The following is a 15334-nucleotide window of genomic DNA, read 5'->3' as shown; positions in this document are numbered from 1 at the left end:
GGAGGGGTGAACGCTGATTGGTCGGCTCTTGGGAATCCCCGTCTATGGCCCGTTTGAAAACAAACGTAGTTGCAATTTGGGACTAAAGAGGGGTGTGGAACCTCTGCGATCTGACAGCCCGGTCCTATGCATGTCTACTCAGAAGTAAGTCCCATTGTAGCCAATGGGGCTAGGAAAGTGTGGCTAGGACTGTAGCCTTAGAGCCCAGTCCTATGCAAGTCTACTCTGAAGTAAGTCCCATTATAGGCAATGGGGCTTACTTCCAGGAAAGTGTGGATAGGATTGCAACCCTAGGCTTGTTTTCTTATGGTCAGATTCTACGCACACTTACTCAGAAGTAAGCCCCACTGCGTTCAGAGGTGCTTACTCCCAGGAAAGTGTGCGTAAAATTTGTAGCCCTGGAAAGGAGTTCTGCTCAGTTCCATGCCACTCCCTCCCTGAGAACTGTGTTTAGGATTGTGTGCACAAGGGGGTATGTATGTGTGTAAGGCTACAATCCTATCCACACTTTCCTGGGAGTAAGCCCCATTGACTCCAGTGGGACTTACTTCTGAGTAGACATGCATAGGCATCGGCTGTAAGTTTGCTTGGAACTCCTAGTGAGCCTACCGCATACGGACCTAGGAGTTAGCCCCACTGGGCATAGTGGGGTTATTTTTGAGCATACGTGCTGGATTACAATGCTGGATCCTGGAGGACCAGGATTTAAGGCACGCAAGCACCCTTGAAACTAACTTCCTTCAAAGCGAGTGAGCTTAGGGAGAGCAACCTCAACCTGCTCCCTCTTTCACCCTGATCCTTCGCCAGTCTTGGACACACACCCCACTGAACTCAATCGGGCTACTTCCCACGTAAACGTGCATAGAGGATTGCAGCTTTAGTAGCTGGGAGGAAATCTCACCCCATCGAATTGCAATTTAGAACCTATGCATGTCTATTCAGAAGCAAGCCCCATTAGAGTCAATGGGGCTTACTCCCAAGAAAGTATGGATAGTATTGTAGCCTTAGAGCCCAATCCTATGCATGTCTACTCAGAAGTAAGTCCCATTATAGCCAATAGGGCTTACTCCCAGGAAAGTGTGGCTAAGACTGTAGCCTTAGAGCTCAATCCTATGTGTGTCTACTCAGAAGTAAGTTCCAATAGAGTCCCTGGTAAGTGTGACTAGGATTGCAGCCTCATTCCCAAGGGGGTGGGGGAGGGATAGCATTGCACTGTAAAGCTCTTAGTTTTGGGAGAAATCAGAATTCCTGGATCCCTTATTGGTAGAAGGAAAAAAGCAGGAAGTTTAAAAAAAAAAAAAGGAAGGAAGGAAGGACCATCTACTATATAGGCGAGGGGTAGACTGAATACAGTAATTGCTGTGTTGGTGGGGGGATTCCTGTAGGGTGTGTCTCAGGCGTCCATCCCATCAGACGGAGTAGCACCGATCACAAGGGAGCATTGTTGTAGAAGGCACCGTAGATGGAGCAGATATGAGACAGGGCATCTACTGTAGCTCCCACCCACCCCCATGAGATATGGTGCATGCCTGTCCGAGCTTTGGAAAGCACGGGGTGGCAGAGCAGGGCGGTAGCATCCTGGGCTGATCGGGGTCGTTTGTGTTATGGGGTCGCACAAGACATGGGGCGTTGCGGGATGGCTGGGCGCGGTGATGATGACTGTAGCCCTGGGGGGCCCCGTCGTTATAAACGTGGACGTTTCGCAGGCGGAAAGGGAATTGAAGCACTTCTGGAAAAGCACCGGCTACTGGTGAAGAATGCACGCTTGTTCTTCCCTGTACTGTGTTTGCAGGGATGGGCAGGAGTCGGGGTCAGTGGCATCACTAGGGTTGGTGCTATCCGATGCGGGGGGGGGCCCAGCATGTCACCCCTCTGATGGACCTCTTCCTCCCTCTGGGTTTTGGGCTATAACTTTTGATAGAATAGAGACATTCCAATGCGGTTTGTGTTATTGCATTCTGCATGAAATTACGCATTGATGGATATATAACATGATGGTCTTCAAAAATACCAAGATTTTAAACTTTTTGGCCAGTAGTGGTGTTCCCCCCTCCCCCGTGTGCATCACCCAGTGTAGCTTGCACCCCTGCAGTCCCCTAGTGATACCACTGGTCAGCATTGTGCAAAGCACTGGAGGAGTTAATCTGTTTTGTGTTAACAGATTAACAGAAGGAGTTAGTCCTGTTTTGTGGCTAGCCACTTCCCCAAATGGTACAAAGTTTCCAAGGAATCAGCCCCTTCTTGTGAAGAAAGAGTCCAGGGATTAACCCCTTCTTGTGAAGAAAGAGTCCAGGGGGTATTGTTGACAGTCTGCCAATCCACAAATTGTCTACCAATTTTTCTGACATCTGCCTGTTTCCAGGTGTACAAATTAAGCATGGAGGAAGAGACAACTGCTCATCCTTAAACAGCATCAGTTGTCCCCAAAGCAAATACTGTACTTGTTGTTTTTTCTCCTGATCCTCCTATGTGTATTGTATATTTGTATTTCCTGGAGTAAGCTTTGAGATTTTTGTTTGAGAAAGTACCAGTAACCTGTAAAGTGTCCCTTGAAGCTACTGTGAGTTCTACAAACGCCATGATTCTGTGGAAGCATGTAATACAGTATTAGGTACAAAATTCCGCTTCCTGTGAACCTCAGCTTTCATCTTTTTTAAAGCAAGTTTCTAGACCTCGTTCCAAAATTTTGCTTGAAAGCGGATGGTCTATGGCTGCTGAACTCTTACAAGCAGGAGGATGGCTGGAAAAGATATCCACTGGTTAAGAGCAGGACTTTAGCTCCCTCAATAGTTTCTTGGCCTTCCCAATGACTAGCAAAACCAGATTAGGAAAAACAGTAAACATTACATAACAGATTCTGTAAAATTAGAGTGCTTGCAGATTTACTCAGTTTGCATAATGGATCCAGATTTCAGATCTCAGTTTTCCATATTACAGAATTTGGATTACCCAAGAATTGCATTCCCCCCCCCCCCAATGCAAGCAGCCCTGACTTGAATCTTCACAATTGATTTGCTAGAGAAGAAGGCAGCTGAAACCATGGTGCTTTCACCTTTTTCCCAAGAGTAGTAAAGAGATACAATACTTGTGGAAACAGGATCCAGCTACTCATAGAAATATAGAATAAATATATTTTGTAATATTTTCAGCACCAACTTAGGAAGATAAAGTAGGCCTTGGAGCTGCCAGGTTGTTAGTATCTGTCACTAAATAGCACCTGAGTCTTGGCTCAGGTGATCTGTAACGAAGACCCTGTCTACATATTAACAGATATTCCACAAAGTAAAAGAAGTTTGGGGGGCTTTAACCATTTGTCTTTCTTGCAGTCCCGATCCTGATCTGCTAATAGGAGCTTCCCCCCTGGATCAAATACTAGTGGTGGCAGCATCAGGATCACAGCAGAAGCAATTAATGGCATATCTAGTTTGGCCCTAAGTGTCTCAAGTGTGACCCAAGAGGGCCCTGATTCAAATCTGCCATGAACTCACTAGAGTCTTAGGCAAGCCATAGTAATTTGGGTCCAGTCCCTCATTACGATATGGGAATAATAATACTGAATTATCTTGCAGGGTTGTGATAAGGCTTAGCGAGATGATAAATGTGAAGGTCTTTGAAATATAAAGATATTAAGTCTTGTTCTTCTTCTTTTCAGTCCTCCTCTACCTCACAATAGAGCAGATTTATTTGACCTCAGTAAAGACCAAATACTTAACTTGGCCTACATTTCTTCTGTACCACATAATGGCATCGAACAAGTTCGAATTCATTGGCTGCTGGAACTCATTCGAGTTGGGTAAGTCACATTCCAGATTTCATCATTTGGAGTTGGTTTTGTTTTATCTGAAAGTAGATGGTGCGGTTCTACCTCTGAAGCAAAGCAGACTTGACCATGCCTGGATGCTGTGTGAATGAGAGATTGCCTGGGAAGGGCATGTAAGCTCTGTACTCTCCGGAGGACAAGTTGGGGTAGAAGTGCAAGATGTAAATAAAAAGGGGTTGTTAGAACATTACTGCTACATGTTCATTTTAGCTTGGCAAATATTTGCTGCACATGTTCTTTGCCTGTCTGTCTCTCTGGGCAGGATGAGGAAGGAGATCAGATTTTTTAAAGGCTGTAAACTGCCTTGGGATCTCATCAACAGAGCAGTAATGTTTGACAAAGATTCACTGGAAAACCATTTGTCATCTCTTAGTAATCTTCTCCAGATCAGTCACAGAGAGCATTGGCCGCATGGTAGTCCTGGGCCACTGGTTCCCAAAAGGCCTGGCTTTTTGTAACTACAGATGCAACCTAAAAAGAGTGTGTGGCTGCAATCCTATAAACATTTTCCTGAGAGTAAGCCCTATTGAACACAATGGAACTTCTGAGGTCACACAGGGTTGGGCTGTTAGAATCCTGTGCAACATGTAGGGATTCTGTGGCAGAGACAGTGGGGTTCCTTAGTAGGCAAATTGGTGCAGAAAGGGTTTTCCTGTGGGTAGGAAGTTAAGGAAACAAACCACTGCAATAACTGAAGATGGCACTCATTGCCACATGTAGACTGAAGTGCGCTATATTATAATCTTGCCTTTGATGATGGAATATTAATAGACTCATTGAAAGAATAATATGTTCTCATTCAACATAACACTATATCTCGTGGAAGAGATTTGTCACACAAGCAACAGGTAAAAAAAATACCAAAATTAATGTTTGTTGTCACTGTATCAATAGCAGTACAAACACACACAGGATTTGAGAGGCAGTGTACGAGTTGGATATATCGTGATGATTACAGACAAAGTCTGTATTAATGTTTTTAAAATATTACAGCCACAATATTACAACCACACAAGGATTTTAGGCCTAACATTGTTATTTAAGGAATAACATATTCCACAATAAAAGAACAGAAGTTAGGCAGTATAATACCCATCGTTGATATGAGCCATGATTTAGTTTGTCACGTTAACTGAGAAAGCATATGTAAGGAGATGCTATGAAAACCTGCTTGCCACCTTGCAAGCAAAAAGACTTTGAAACTGCTTTGACAGTGATTTAGAGCCTAATCCTATACAACTTTTCAGCACCAGTGCGGCTGCAATGCAGCCCCAACATAAGGGAACAAATGTTCCCATACCTTGAGGAGCCCTCTGTGACTGCCCCCCCATAGGATGCAGTGCATGCCCCACTGGTATGGCTGTACCAGCAGTGGAATATTGGATAGGATTTGGGCCCTCACTTAGTTGATGCAGAAGTAATACAGAACAATGGCTAAAACAGCTCATGGTTTGCAAAATTCGCTACAAACCATATTCTGGTTTACGACCAGTCCTTAACCATGGCTTAAGTATTCAGATGAAATGCTTAACCATAGCTAAGCAGTTTATTTAAATGGAACATTAAGAATGATGTATTTTGCCAGAATTAACTTAGAACAATCGTACGCGTGTTTACATGGAAGGGGTAACCAAATGCTATCCCTGATGGGGCTGTTGGGTGCAATGGCACCAAAATGGAGGTCTCCTCAGGGAAAGGGGTTGTTTGTCCCCTTCTCCTGGGTAAGGGTGCAGACCCCAAAATGTGGCTACTCAAGTCTGCACTGTCTGTTTTGCCAGCGCAGACTGGAGAACCCAACATGGCAGCCCAACACAGAGTCCAACACAGAGGATAGGATCTGGCGGAGCAGAGCTCTTCCAGTCCAACTCCCCTCCTAGAGTGTTCACTCCCCCTGCCCCACCCTCTCTCCGTCCTGGAACACCTCCCCCACCCTGAAAACCCACACTGCCACCTGGCAGTGTGACTTACTCCTGAGTTCTCCTGCGGTGTCTCCTCTCAATCACGAGGCCCAACATCGACTGGTGCTGACCAAGCCCTGGTGACCCCTTTTCCCTGGGTGCTGCAGGGATGCCTTACAGTACATTTGCTACACCCAGCACCAGTGCACCAGCGCTATGGCCCCTTAAGACTGAGCCCTAAGTCCCACTATGTTCAGTGGGGTTTATTAGATTAGTGGGCATTGGATTGGTCTTAAATCACTTGTTATTTTGAGATATGAGCTCCACATTTTTATTTATGTCTTTCATAATTATCTTCTGCCTCATTACCTAAAGTCCCTAGGGCAGGTAACAGAATTAACACATGACAAGGCAATTGTAAATAGCCACAACAACAAATTCAGTATTAAAACCACAGAGCATATAACAGCTGCTCATTTAGAAAAGAAGAACTCCACATAAGCTGATAGGTTTACACAAATGTGGAAGGTGGCTTCGTCGATATAGCAAAATCACCCTCCCCCATTTTAATGTTAAATGCTGTGCATTTAATTTTGCCCATTCTGACAAATACTGTACTGTAATGAAAGTTTTCATATGTACTCAAATTGCTGAATTAATAGACTGGCATGAATTTAATTCAATGATGTTTAAATTACCGTATTACTTAGAGGTTTGGAATGGAGCAATTTTAAACGGCTTCCACTGGTGGCAGACAATGGACTTCTCACCTTGGGATGTTGAAGAGAGTAGGGGTAGAACACAAGGTGCATGGAATAGGTCAGGTGTTAGCCCATTGTTGATTGCCAAAGTGGTATGCGTAGGGGAGGAGACTGTACCACTTCAGGTTCCTGTTGGTGAAGCTATTGTATATTTGATGCTTCCCTGTATACATACATACACATGCGGAACATAGCAAGCTAGCCCTTCAGAAAGCTAGACCCCATCTCTCAGGGATGCTAACTTTTCATATGAAGGCATTTTTGGAGGGAATGTTAGTTTATTTATAACATTACTAAAATTAATAATATAGTACTGTAGGTTAATTTAATAAATTAAAGAATAAGAAGAAAAAGGAAAGCAAAAATTAATTTCATAGCACAGTGCATATTAGTACCATTTTCATATTAGAATATAAAATAGAAGCACACATAAAGAACACAAATCTCAGTCACTGAAAAAAATTTAAGACAAATCAGTAATTCATCATAATTAAAAAAAAAAAGAGTTTTCCCACAGGCAGCATTTGTTTAGCATTGCAATACTCTCTAAAGTATGAAGGAAAGTTTTGGCCTTCTTTCATTCTGAAATGGTACAGTCTCCATTCTTCGGCAGGGCTGCTCTGACCCTCAGTGCGAGTACTAATAAGTAAATCGAGTGTGAGGGGTCTGTGCTTGGTCCCCAAGGTTTTTAGTGTGACAATGGAAACCAAATTAAGCAGGCCATAAGCATTCTTGAGGCACTACTAAAAGGTGGTTTCGGTAGCAGGGCCAGGTCTTCCATGAGGCCCACTGAAGTTATTGTCTCAGGAGCAGATTGGTAGAAGACACCCACTTGTGTCCACCTGCTTGTCTCCACTGATCCCCCTCCTCCTCTCTCCACTCCTTAGACAGGAAAGGAAGAGCTGGACAGAGCTGAAGTGTCAAAGAGAGCAGTGGGCTAGTGTCAGAGGAGCAGACGGTGGCACAACACCTGCTCAAGAAGGCAGCGTTAGGCATAGGCTGGCCCTAGTAGATAGGGGTTGAACCCTGAAGGCACCCAAAAGCTTAGAATTTCTCACCCTGTAGTTCTAGAGAACACTTAGCTAAAACTGGGTAACTGTTTCCTTTTGCCTGGGAAGTTAAATATCCCCAAGCCAGGACTGTCATTTGAACCTAATAGGCTTAGTATTGAAAGACTGATTAGGCTTCTGCATAGGCAACTGATGATGCAAGAACTACAATGACATACAAATTTTAGGTAACAATATAATTCAAATTCAATTTTTTTGACGTGTGAATTTTTTAAGAGTTTGCTTTTGAAGTTTAACATACATACCTCCCTTAAATCTCAGTGAACTATAAGGCAATTACGTATCAAGTTATCAGGTTCAGTGCTTTTTTTCTTGTTCTAAAATCCCTAAATCTAACAATATCCACAATTGGACGATCGAAAGAAAAGCTCATATTAAGTGAATAAAATTTAAATATTTGCAAGCAGCTTTGAGCAGAGAGAGAGAGAGAGAGAGAGAGAGAATTTTTCCTCTCTCTCTCTAATTCATTTCAACTGGAAATGAAATGCATTTCTCTATTATGGGGGATTTGTGCTACAGGCAGTCCTCCAATGAATTCAAACACAAGTTAACATTTTAAAGAGAAAACTGGTAATGTACACAAGCTCAAGAACGTGACTTATAACATTCATGAAACAAAAGGCACTTAATTGTCCATGCCAGTGTCCATCCTTCTAGGAGCAAATGCAACTTCTTCATGGTAGTGACTACACACCTCTGAGTATGTGTTGGTTAGGAAGGCATCATGGCTGAGACTTAGTTTGGTGAACTAACCAGAAGTGTGTTCTTAGACCTCATCAGGCACATGGTGGTTTATGTAACATCAGCTTCTGCAATTGGCCAGGCCTGAAACAATGGATGATAGGAGCCCGACTTTCTGCCCTTGCCTGGTCAATGGAGCAGTTCTTTCTGCTGGCTAAGATTTAGATGCCATCTGAAGTCTGGTTTCCTGGTTCTAGCAACTGTTCTCTGCAACTCAGGGTTGGAGAATACACACCCCAGAATTGAATTTAGGTATGGTTACCTCACCATCCTGGCCAGCCCTGACATGCATTACTAACAGTCCAATCCTATCCCCTGCCATTCTATAGCAAGCAGTGCTACCAACTGAGTATGTGCTGCATGCTATGGAGGGGGTGGGTTACCACTTGGCTTGGGAGAGGTAAGTAAAACTATTTTTACTTACCACCCTGTAGGAGGCCTGCCCTCCAGTCCTTAAGTGATATAAATCCAAGGATTGGGGGGCAGGTCCAGACCAGGAAGGTGAGATAAAGTCTTTGCATTGGAATTCCTGCCAAGATGCTCCCTGATCTGTCCCCAGACCACCCCAGCTCTGCTCTGTCTAATTCCTGGCCTGAACTGCCCACCATCCTCCCCCAAACTGCCCCTGCCACCAGCCTGCCTGATCCAGCAAATGGCAGGGTACTGCAAGCTGGTAGCACCGGACAGGCTCTGCAAGCTGGTGGCACTTGTGCATGGCCTCTGGCCATTTGCGCTGGCATGCCTGGGCAACAGAACTACAGTACAACTTTCATAATGTCGTTCTGGGCTTTACAGTGGCAGATTGTGAGATCCACCCCCATAAGGCTCAGATAAGATTGGGCTGTAATCCAATAAAAATTTTTTTATAGTGATTATGCACAAGGCATGCTTCACTGAAAGCAGAAGACATGCAAAAAGATTGACAGGGTGCACAAATTTTGGCTGGTGTGGGTAGCTCCCACCCTTGTCCCAAGTTGCATGTTCAACAGGGGCTTGTCTGACTTCACAATGAACTTCGGATAAGCTTGGAAACCTCATGACACTGAGGACTTCTGAACACGAGGTCAGGGATGTGGCACCTTCCCCAACCCAAAGCAAGAAGAGCAGGGGCTCAAACAAGCACACTCACCGTAATAAAAGATATGCCCGCAGAAGATGATTCTGTAGAGTTTATATATGCGTTTTTCAAGAGGTAGTTAAAAACTATATGATAACATCAGCTCTCTGCACAATCTCCTGAACAAAAAGTTAGTAGTACAGTTGGGAGTCCAGCTGCTTCTGCTCTGCCTTCCATCATTTCTGGATCTCATTTGAGGAATGTTTTCCAAGTCACAGGTCTTCAACTGGTGGATTATAATCCAACAGCTGGGGCGGGGAAATTGCAGAATTGCTGCTCTCAGCATTTTGTGTGTTTGTTTTTCAAACAAATTAAGGGCACAATCCTAACCCCTTATGTCAGTTCTTTCCAGCCCTGGCACAGTGGTGCCAATGGGACATGTGCTGCATCCTGCAGTTGGGTGTCACTCACGGAGCCCTCCTCAAAGTAAGGGAATGTTTGTTCCCTTGCCTCAGAGCTGCATTGTCCTTATGTCAGTGCTAGAAAACACTGACATAAATGGTTAGGATTGCGCCCTAAGTTAAATAGCAGCTTCTGTGAGCCACTGGAACATGATGGTAGCAGCATGAATAGGGAGTCGCATCCTGAACACATGTGTGCACACATTGACAGTCTCTTTCAGAATTAGTGCCAGTTTGCTTATTGCAGCAGCATGCTGCAGCCAGCACATACAATGCAGGCAGGTCCTCTGAGGCTTATGTTGCAGTCCTCTTGCTCTAGCAGAGAGGATTGTTCCACCCAGTAATGAGAGCATAGCCATGGTACTGGACATGGGCATGTGTGCAGTTGTGGTTGCAAGGGGATGATGGTGATGGCGATTTGATACAGGGGGCCCCTCTGCACAGGACCTCACAGCAGTGATGGCCCTCAAAACAAGAGTAGGAAACTGACCTGCAAGTGCACCTTTCTGAATGCCGTTTACTGAATGAAATCTTGAAGGAAGTAAAAGTCCCCTTGAAACGGGCAAGGAATTGTCGCATGAAAATCTGTCGTACTGAATCACACCATTGCTCCATCTCATCCAGTGCTGTCTATACTGACTGGCAGTGGCTCTCTAGCAAGGTTCTAGGTCTAGCAAGGTTCTTACCCAGTTCTATCTGGTGTTGCTGGAAATGGAACCTGGTACCTGCTGCATGCAAAGCATGTCCTGGTCACTGCATTATGGCCCCTCACTTAAATATCAAAACACTCTCCTGATTTTGATTCCATAGCAAGAGAAGAGTGGCAGCCTGAATCTTGCACAGTAAATTGTGTGCAAGTTTGCCTGTCTTAGAGTTTAACATTAAGATATATTTGCAGTATGGATACTCGCAGGGAGTATACATAAAAGATACCTTAAGTGTTTAATTGTGTTTCCCATGTTGGAAATTGGGGTTCAAGAAGAGTCCCAGCTGTGGGCAAGGCCACAACCTATATGCAGGGAATGCAGAATCTCTGAACACCCAGTTAGTGGAGGTGCAAAAAAGAACCTTGGATTATACAACAGAGTTGTCCCCTGAAATCTCCCTGGCATTTAGAAACTGGACAGCATCATGTATGCTGTGAAACAGCAATTCATGTATGTCTTTGTTGGTGCTTCCCAAGTTACCTCCTCTCTCTAGAGAAGCAACCACAGAAGGATTGCAACAAGCCAGAAGAACTGTGATCTTGAGCTCCTGGTGGTCCTTGATAGTATCTTTTAACGTGTTCACACCTGCTGTGTCCAAAAATGGAATGGAGGAGCAGTCTATGATGATGGCCTGAAAGTCACTGCATTTAGGGACCAAACATGAGGTTGTATCTCCTTTCTCAAGACTTTGTTGACTTTTCCTTGTGGCCTTTTTCCTCTTGCCGATTTCTACGGCTGGGTCCAGGCCTGTCCTATTATGGAGGCACTTCAGGAAAAAGTTCTTGTTTGCGTAATAAAGGGGTGCTTCAAAACGGAAAATTTTGACTTTTGGAATAGGCAAGAGGTTTTTGTACTCCCCCTCATCTTCATAGAAGACCGTGTTCCCAATTTGACCAAGCAAGGCTGCGTGAGGGCGCTGGGTGCGGCCGACAATGCACAGGACAGAAAAAACCGCCCCAACCAGAAGCCCCATTTCAGTGCTGATCAAGGCAGATGAGAGCATGGAGACGCCCCACACCAGCGCGTCCGCCTTGTCTAGGCGATAGCGCTGTGGGATATCTCTAAACTTCTGGAGGGCTCCTCTGAGGCTGACAATGATGATGCATGCCAGGACGCACTTCTGCAAGCTGAAGAAGAGGGGTGCAAAGAAAAGCAACACCAGCAGCACAACCACAGCGCTCACGATGCTGGACACCTGGGTCTGGCACCCTGTCGATGCTTTGACCAGACTTTTTGCCAGAGCTGCACTGGTGGCAAAGCTGTGAAAGAACGCTGGGATGATGTTACAGAAGCCAATGGCGAACATTTCCTGATTGGCCCTGACGGTGTACGCATACTTCTTGGCAAACATTTCTGAAAGGGAAATGGTGAATGCAAATCCCACGATGGCAAGAGGGAGAGCATCGAAGGCCACTCTCTGCATGAGGCTAAAATTGGGCACCTGGGGTGGTATAAATCCAGTAGGGATGGCACCAGACACACTGGAGGCATAAACTTGGTTCAGCCGCCCGTAATGGGAAACCAGTGTCGCTACCACAATCACCACCAGCTCTGTAGGTAGCGGGAACTTGAGCTTGTGCTTATACCTCTCTCCCAGCTCCTTGGCCGCGACCAACACAGTGATGCAGAGTGCGCTTGTGATCACATCACAGAGGTTAGCATGGGAAATGTTTTGGAAAATGTTCACCCAGGTTGTTATCAAGATGCCGTATCCCTGGGTACGGGGGATTTTTATTCCAATGAGATACTTGACTTGAGCGGTCAAAATGGTCAGCGAAGCACCAGTTGCAAAGCCATCCAGCACAGGCTCAGAAAGGTATACTGACACAAAGCCTAAGCGAAAGATTCCCATGAGAACCTGGAAGGAAAGCAGAACCAAGTGTCAAGAGAAGGGCAGAACTGCGCTTTGGTTAACAAGGTGGGGTTGCCTCTGCCTTTGTGGCTTCTTATTGGTTCTAGGGTGATTGTGTCCTGGTCATTGGTGTCCCTGGACATTCATGTCTGGATTTTTCATTGTTGTTACGACCCAATTGTTTGCATCCCACTGTAACTAGGCAACCAACCCCCTGGTATATATTCTAAGCCTCTTATCCCAGCCCTAACCTGGGACACAAAATGAAGGGACACAAATGTCCAATACTGGGACACATTCAACTGGGACACAGTTGTCCAGGATGCAGTGGTCCTGTCACTCTTCTTATCATGTCTCTATTTCCGCCAATATCTCTTCTGTAGAAAATAAAGATGCAGTCCTACAAGCAAACTGAACTGGCAAGTTTAGGGGTTTTCTTGACAACTGGGTTTTAGCACAATAAAAGTATATGAAAGGGTGGCTGTTTATATTCACACGTCCCCCTGTCTTAACACTTCTAAAAAGGAAAAAGTCTCCAAAAGTTTCCTCTCAGCAATGCCGTTCAGACAATATTTACCCTTGGCCTAAGCTCAGGCTCCTTTGCCAATGTGATGCGCAGTAGACATTAGAAGAGCCCAGGGGTCATGGTGGGGAAGCCCCAATCCAAGCCATTCACCATTTCTCTGCATAGATGAAGTCATGTGTGAATAGGACTCTCACCTTTCCCTTTCCTCCCCTCTCTCTGCTCTTGCTTCTCCTTTTTATCGATAACAGTGAAAAGCGACCTGTCTTTGGTTTCTGTAGCACTTACTAGACTAAGCTGAAAACTGGAAGTATGTGTCTGAAAGCACAGAAGAAGGGGTTACCTGATACACTCCAGCCAAGAAGGTCAGTGCTGTAGCCACCCCAATGGCGTAGCATTCTTTCCCACATTCAGTGCTCATGGCACCAAGGCTAACATTGTAAGCTGTAACATTCAAATGGTCCCTGCCATTGATGGCTTCCTGAGGATCATCGTTGAGGTCAAACCCCGCCAAAAGCAGTTCTCTGTCCACAACCTGTCCAACCATTAAGCTTATTAAGCTGAAAATGCCAACAGATACATGCCGGGAAGTGCCCATGAAAAAGTAGATTATGTTGGCAAAGAATGATGTGTAAAGACTATAAATTGGCTTCAGACCTGCAAGCAGAGAGTAGGCTATTGCTTGAGGTACTAAAATGATGCCAATGACCAGGCCAGACATGATGTCCCCCCAGATGTATTCCTTGCATTTGTATTTGGGGAGCCATTGCAATACAGGGAAGAAGCCCACTACTGCTTTTCTTGTACTTCTTGCAGAGCAGGAGCAGTTTTTTCTCATCTGGTTTTGGATCATTTTGGTTCTTGGGATCTTGACGGGAGTCTTTCTTTCCATCCAAAACTGCAGCGGGGATCCATTCTCCATTCTGATGGCCTCCATTTCCTTTTCCATTCTGGATCAATCTTAATCAGTTCCTGTAATGTAAAGCAATTAATGTTTAACATTAGTTTGATCAGGGAACAGATCTGCGGGCTTCTTATATTGAAACCCAAGTTGAACTACAGGTTATGCCTTGTTATCCACTGGGGTTCTGTTCTGGAACTGTCAGTGGGTAAAAAAAATCAGTGGATACCAAATCAGTGGAAAAATAGCTTTAAAGACCCACTTTCAGATTTCCTGCTCCTCCATTGCAACCCCAGAATGCATTTGTATAGATGCTATACTTCATTCAGCTACTAGATGGGGTGAATAATGGAATGAAATTATAATTATTTAACAATGCAAATGTAGAAAATGAGATTTTGGTGCTTTTAATCCCTTGTTAAAAGGCATGTAAAGGTGATTAGTGTTGAGTCAAATTAGTGGATACCAAATCAGTGGATGCTGAGGTCCCACCCGTATAGAGTAGCATGGAATTTTGTTTGAAAAATCCATTATGATTTTTTTAAATTTATGTCCTTTATATCTTGCTTCATCCCAAAAACTCTGAGCAGCTTTAACAAATATTTAAAACATGACTTTGAAAAAATAAAAAATAATAACTTTAACATGATCCGCCCTACCGGTCTAAAACAAGAGGGCACAAATTCATGCAGTAATCTATACATTTGCTTTCATGATTGCTTATAAGGTATTGCAAATATTAAAGCAGAATGCAGTAAATACAATTTATTGACCTGCAGGAGCAATTTGTAATTGTGATTAGTTATTCAACAGCAAAGCACAGATTTAATCTAAAATGGTATTTTAAGGTATTTAATAGAAGTCAGAGAAAGGGTTGAAAAGAGAATTCAAGAGTGGCAAGGGAGAGTAGGGCTTGAACTGTCCATCAGATAATGATCCTATTTTCAGGCCATGTAGATAGGACCAAATTGCATCTTATTCCCATAAGGAAGAGAAGATTTATTGCATTTTTATGCTGCCCTCCCTCCAAGAAGCTCACAGCAGCATACATAGAAGCTACGTCATTTTATCTTCAAAAGTTCCTGTAAAGATGGTTACAGGTATGACTTGACAAGTACCATTCTGGGGGTTCATGGCTGTGCAGAGATCTGAACCAGGTTCCCCTTATCCAAGTTTGTCTTCCTTATGTTACACTGATTTCATTTTGAGACTTTAGTAGTGTCAGAGTTATATTCTGGATCTTTGACCAAGTTGTAGCAGAACCCTTAGTACACTTGAGGTTTTCATGTATTCTCAGCATTATAACTATCCCCTAATGTGTGTAAACTGGTGCATCTCTACAGTGGGCATTGTTGGATTATTGTAATATTCAGCAAATATTATCTATCCATATAGAATGTTGCCTGTTGCATCTCTGCATGAATCACTGTTCTGAACTTACCTCCTTCCTCTTGCCATATGTGAAGGTGTCATAGTTCAGTGATACTGGGGAGAGGGCATGGCTGAATGCGGAAGGTCCAAGATTCAGTCACTGGGATCTCCA

The 15334-nt window shown here is 44.2% G+C and overlaps 2 protein-coding genes across 3 annotated transcripts in view; one reads left to right on the top strand and one right to left on the bottom strand.

Annotated features, from left to right (window-relative positions):
* Nucleotides 1–1552: 1552 nt before the first annotated feature.
* IDUA (alpha-L-iduronidase) overlaps nt 1553–15334 on the top strand; it is a 58755-nt gene continuing 44973 nt past the window's right edge. The window contains exons 1-2 of one of the 2 annotated variants that reach the window (XM_066617848.1): nt 1553–1750; nt 3653–3793. In XM_066617848.1, coding sequence (XP_066473945.1) covers nt 1605–1750; nt 3653–3793 — 287 coding nt within the window. In that variant the 5' untranslated portion in view covers nt 1553–1604. The other variant, XM_066617849.1, reaches the window with a different exon arrangement.
* SLC26A1 (solute carrier family 26 member 1) lies at nt 10883–13839 on the bottom strand. The gene is made up of 2 exons (XM_066617017.1): nt 13234–13839; nt 10883–12373 (listed from the first exon to the last, which is right to left on the bottom strand). Exons 1-2 carry the CDS (start codon nt 13837–13839, stop codon nt 10883–10885), a joined length of 2097 nt encoding a protein of 698 aa, XP_066473114.1.

The sequence above is a fragment of the Tiliqua scincoides genome, chromosome 2 (assembly GCF_035046505.1).
Source record: "Tiliqua scincoides isolate rTilSci1 chromosome 2, rTilSci1.hap2, whole genome shotgun sequence".
In the NCBI taxonomy this organism is placed as follows: domain Eukaryota; kingdom Metazoa; phylum Chordata; class Lepidosauria; order Squamata; family Scincidae; genus Tiliqua; species Tiliqua scincoides.
The sequence above is the reverse complement of the archived record's forward strand: the minus strand, read 5'-3'. Positions and strand labels throughout refer to the sequence as shown.

Excerpts from the sequence above, each read along its gene's own strand:
- SLC26A1 (XM_066617017.1), bottom strand. The coding sequence starts at position 13,839 with ATGGAAAAGGAAATGGAGGCCATCAGAATGGAGAATGGATCCCCGCTG. Across the intron at positions 12,374-13,233 it reads TCTTGGCTGGAGTGTATCAG|GTTCTCATGGGAATCTTTCG; the intron begins GTAACCCCTTCT and ends CTTTCCTTCCAG.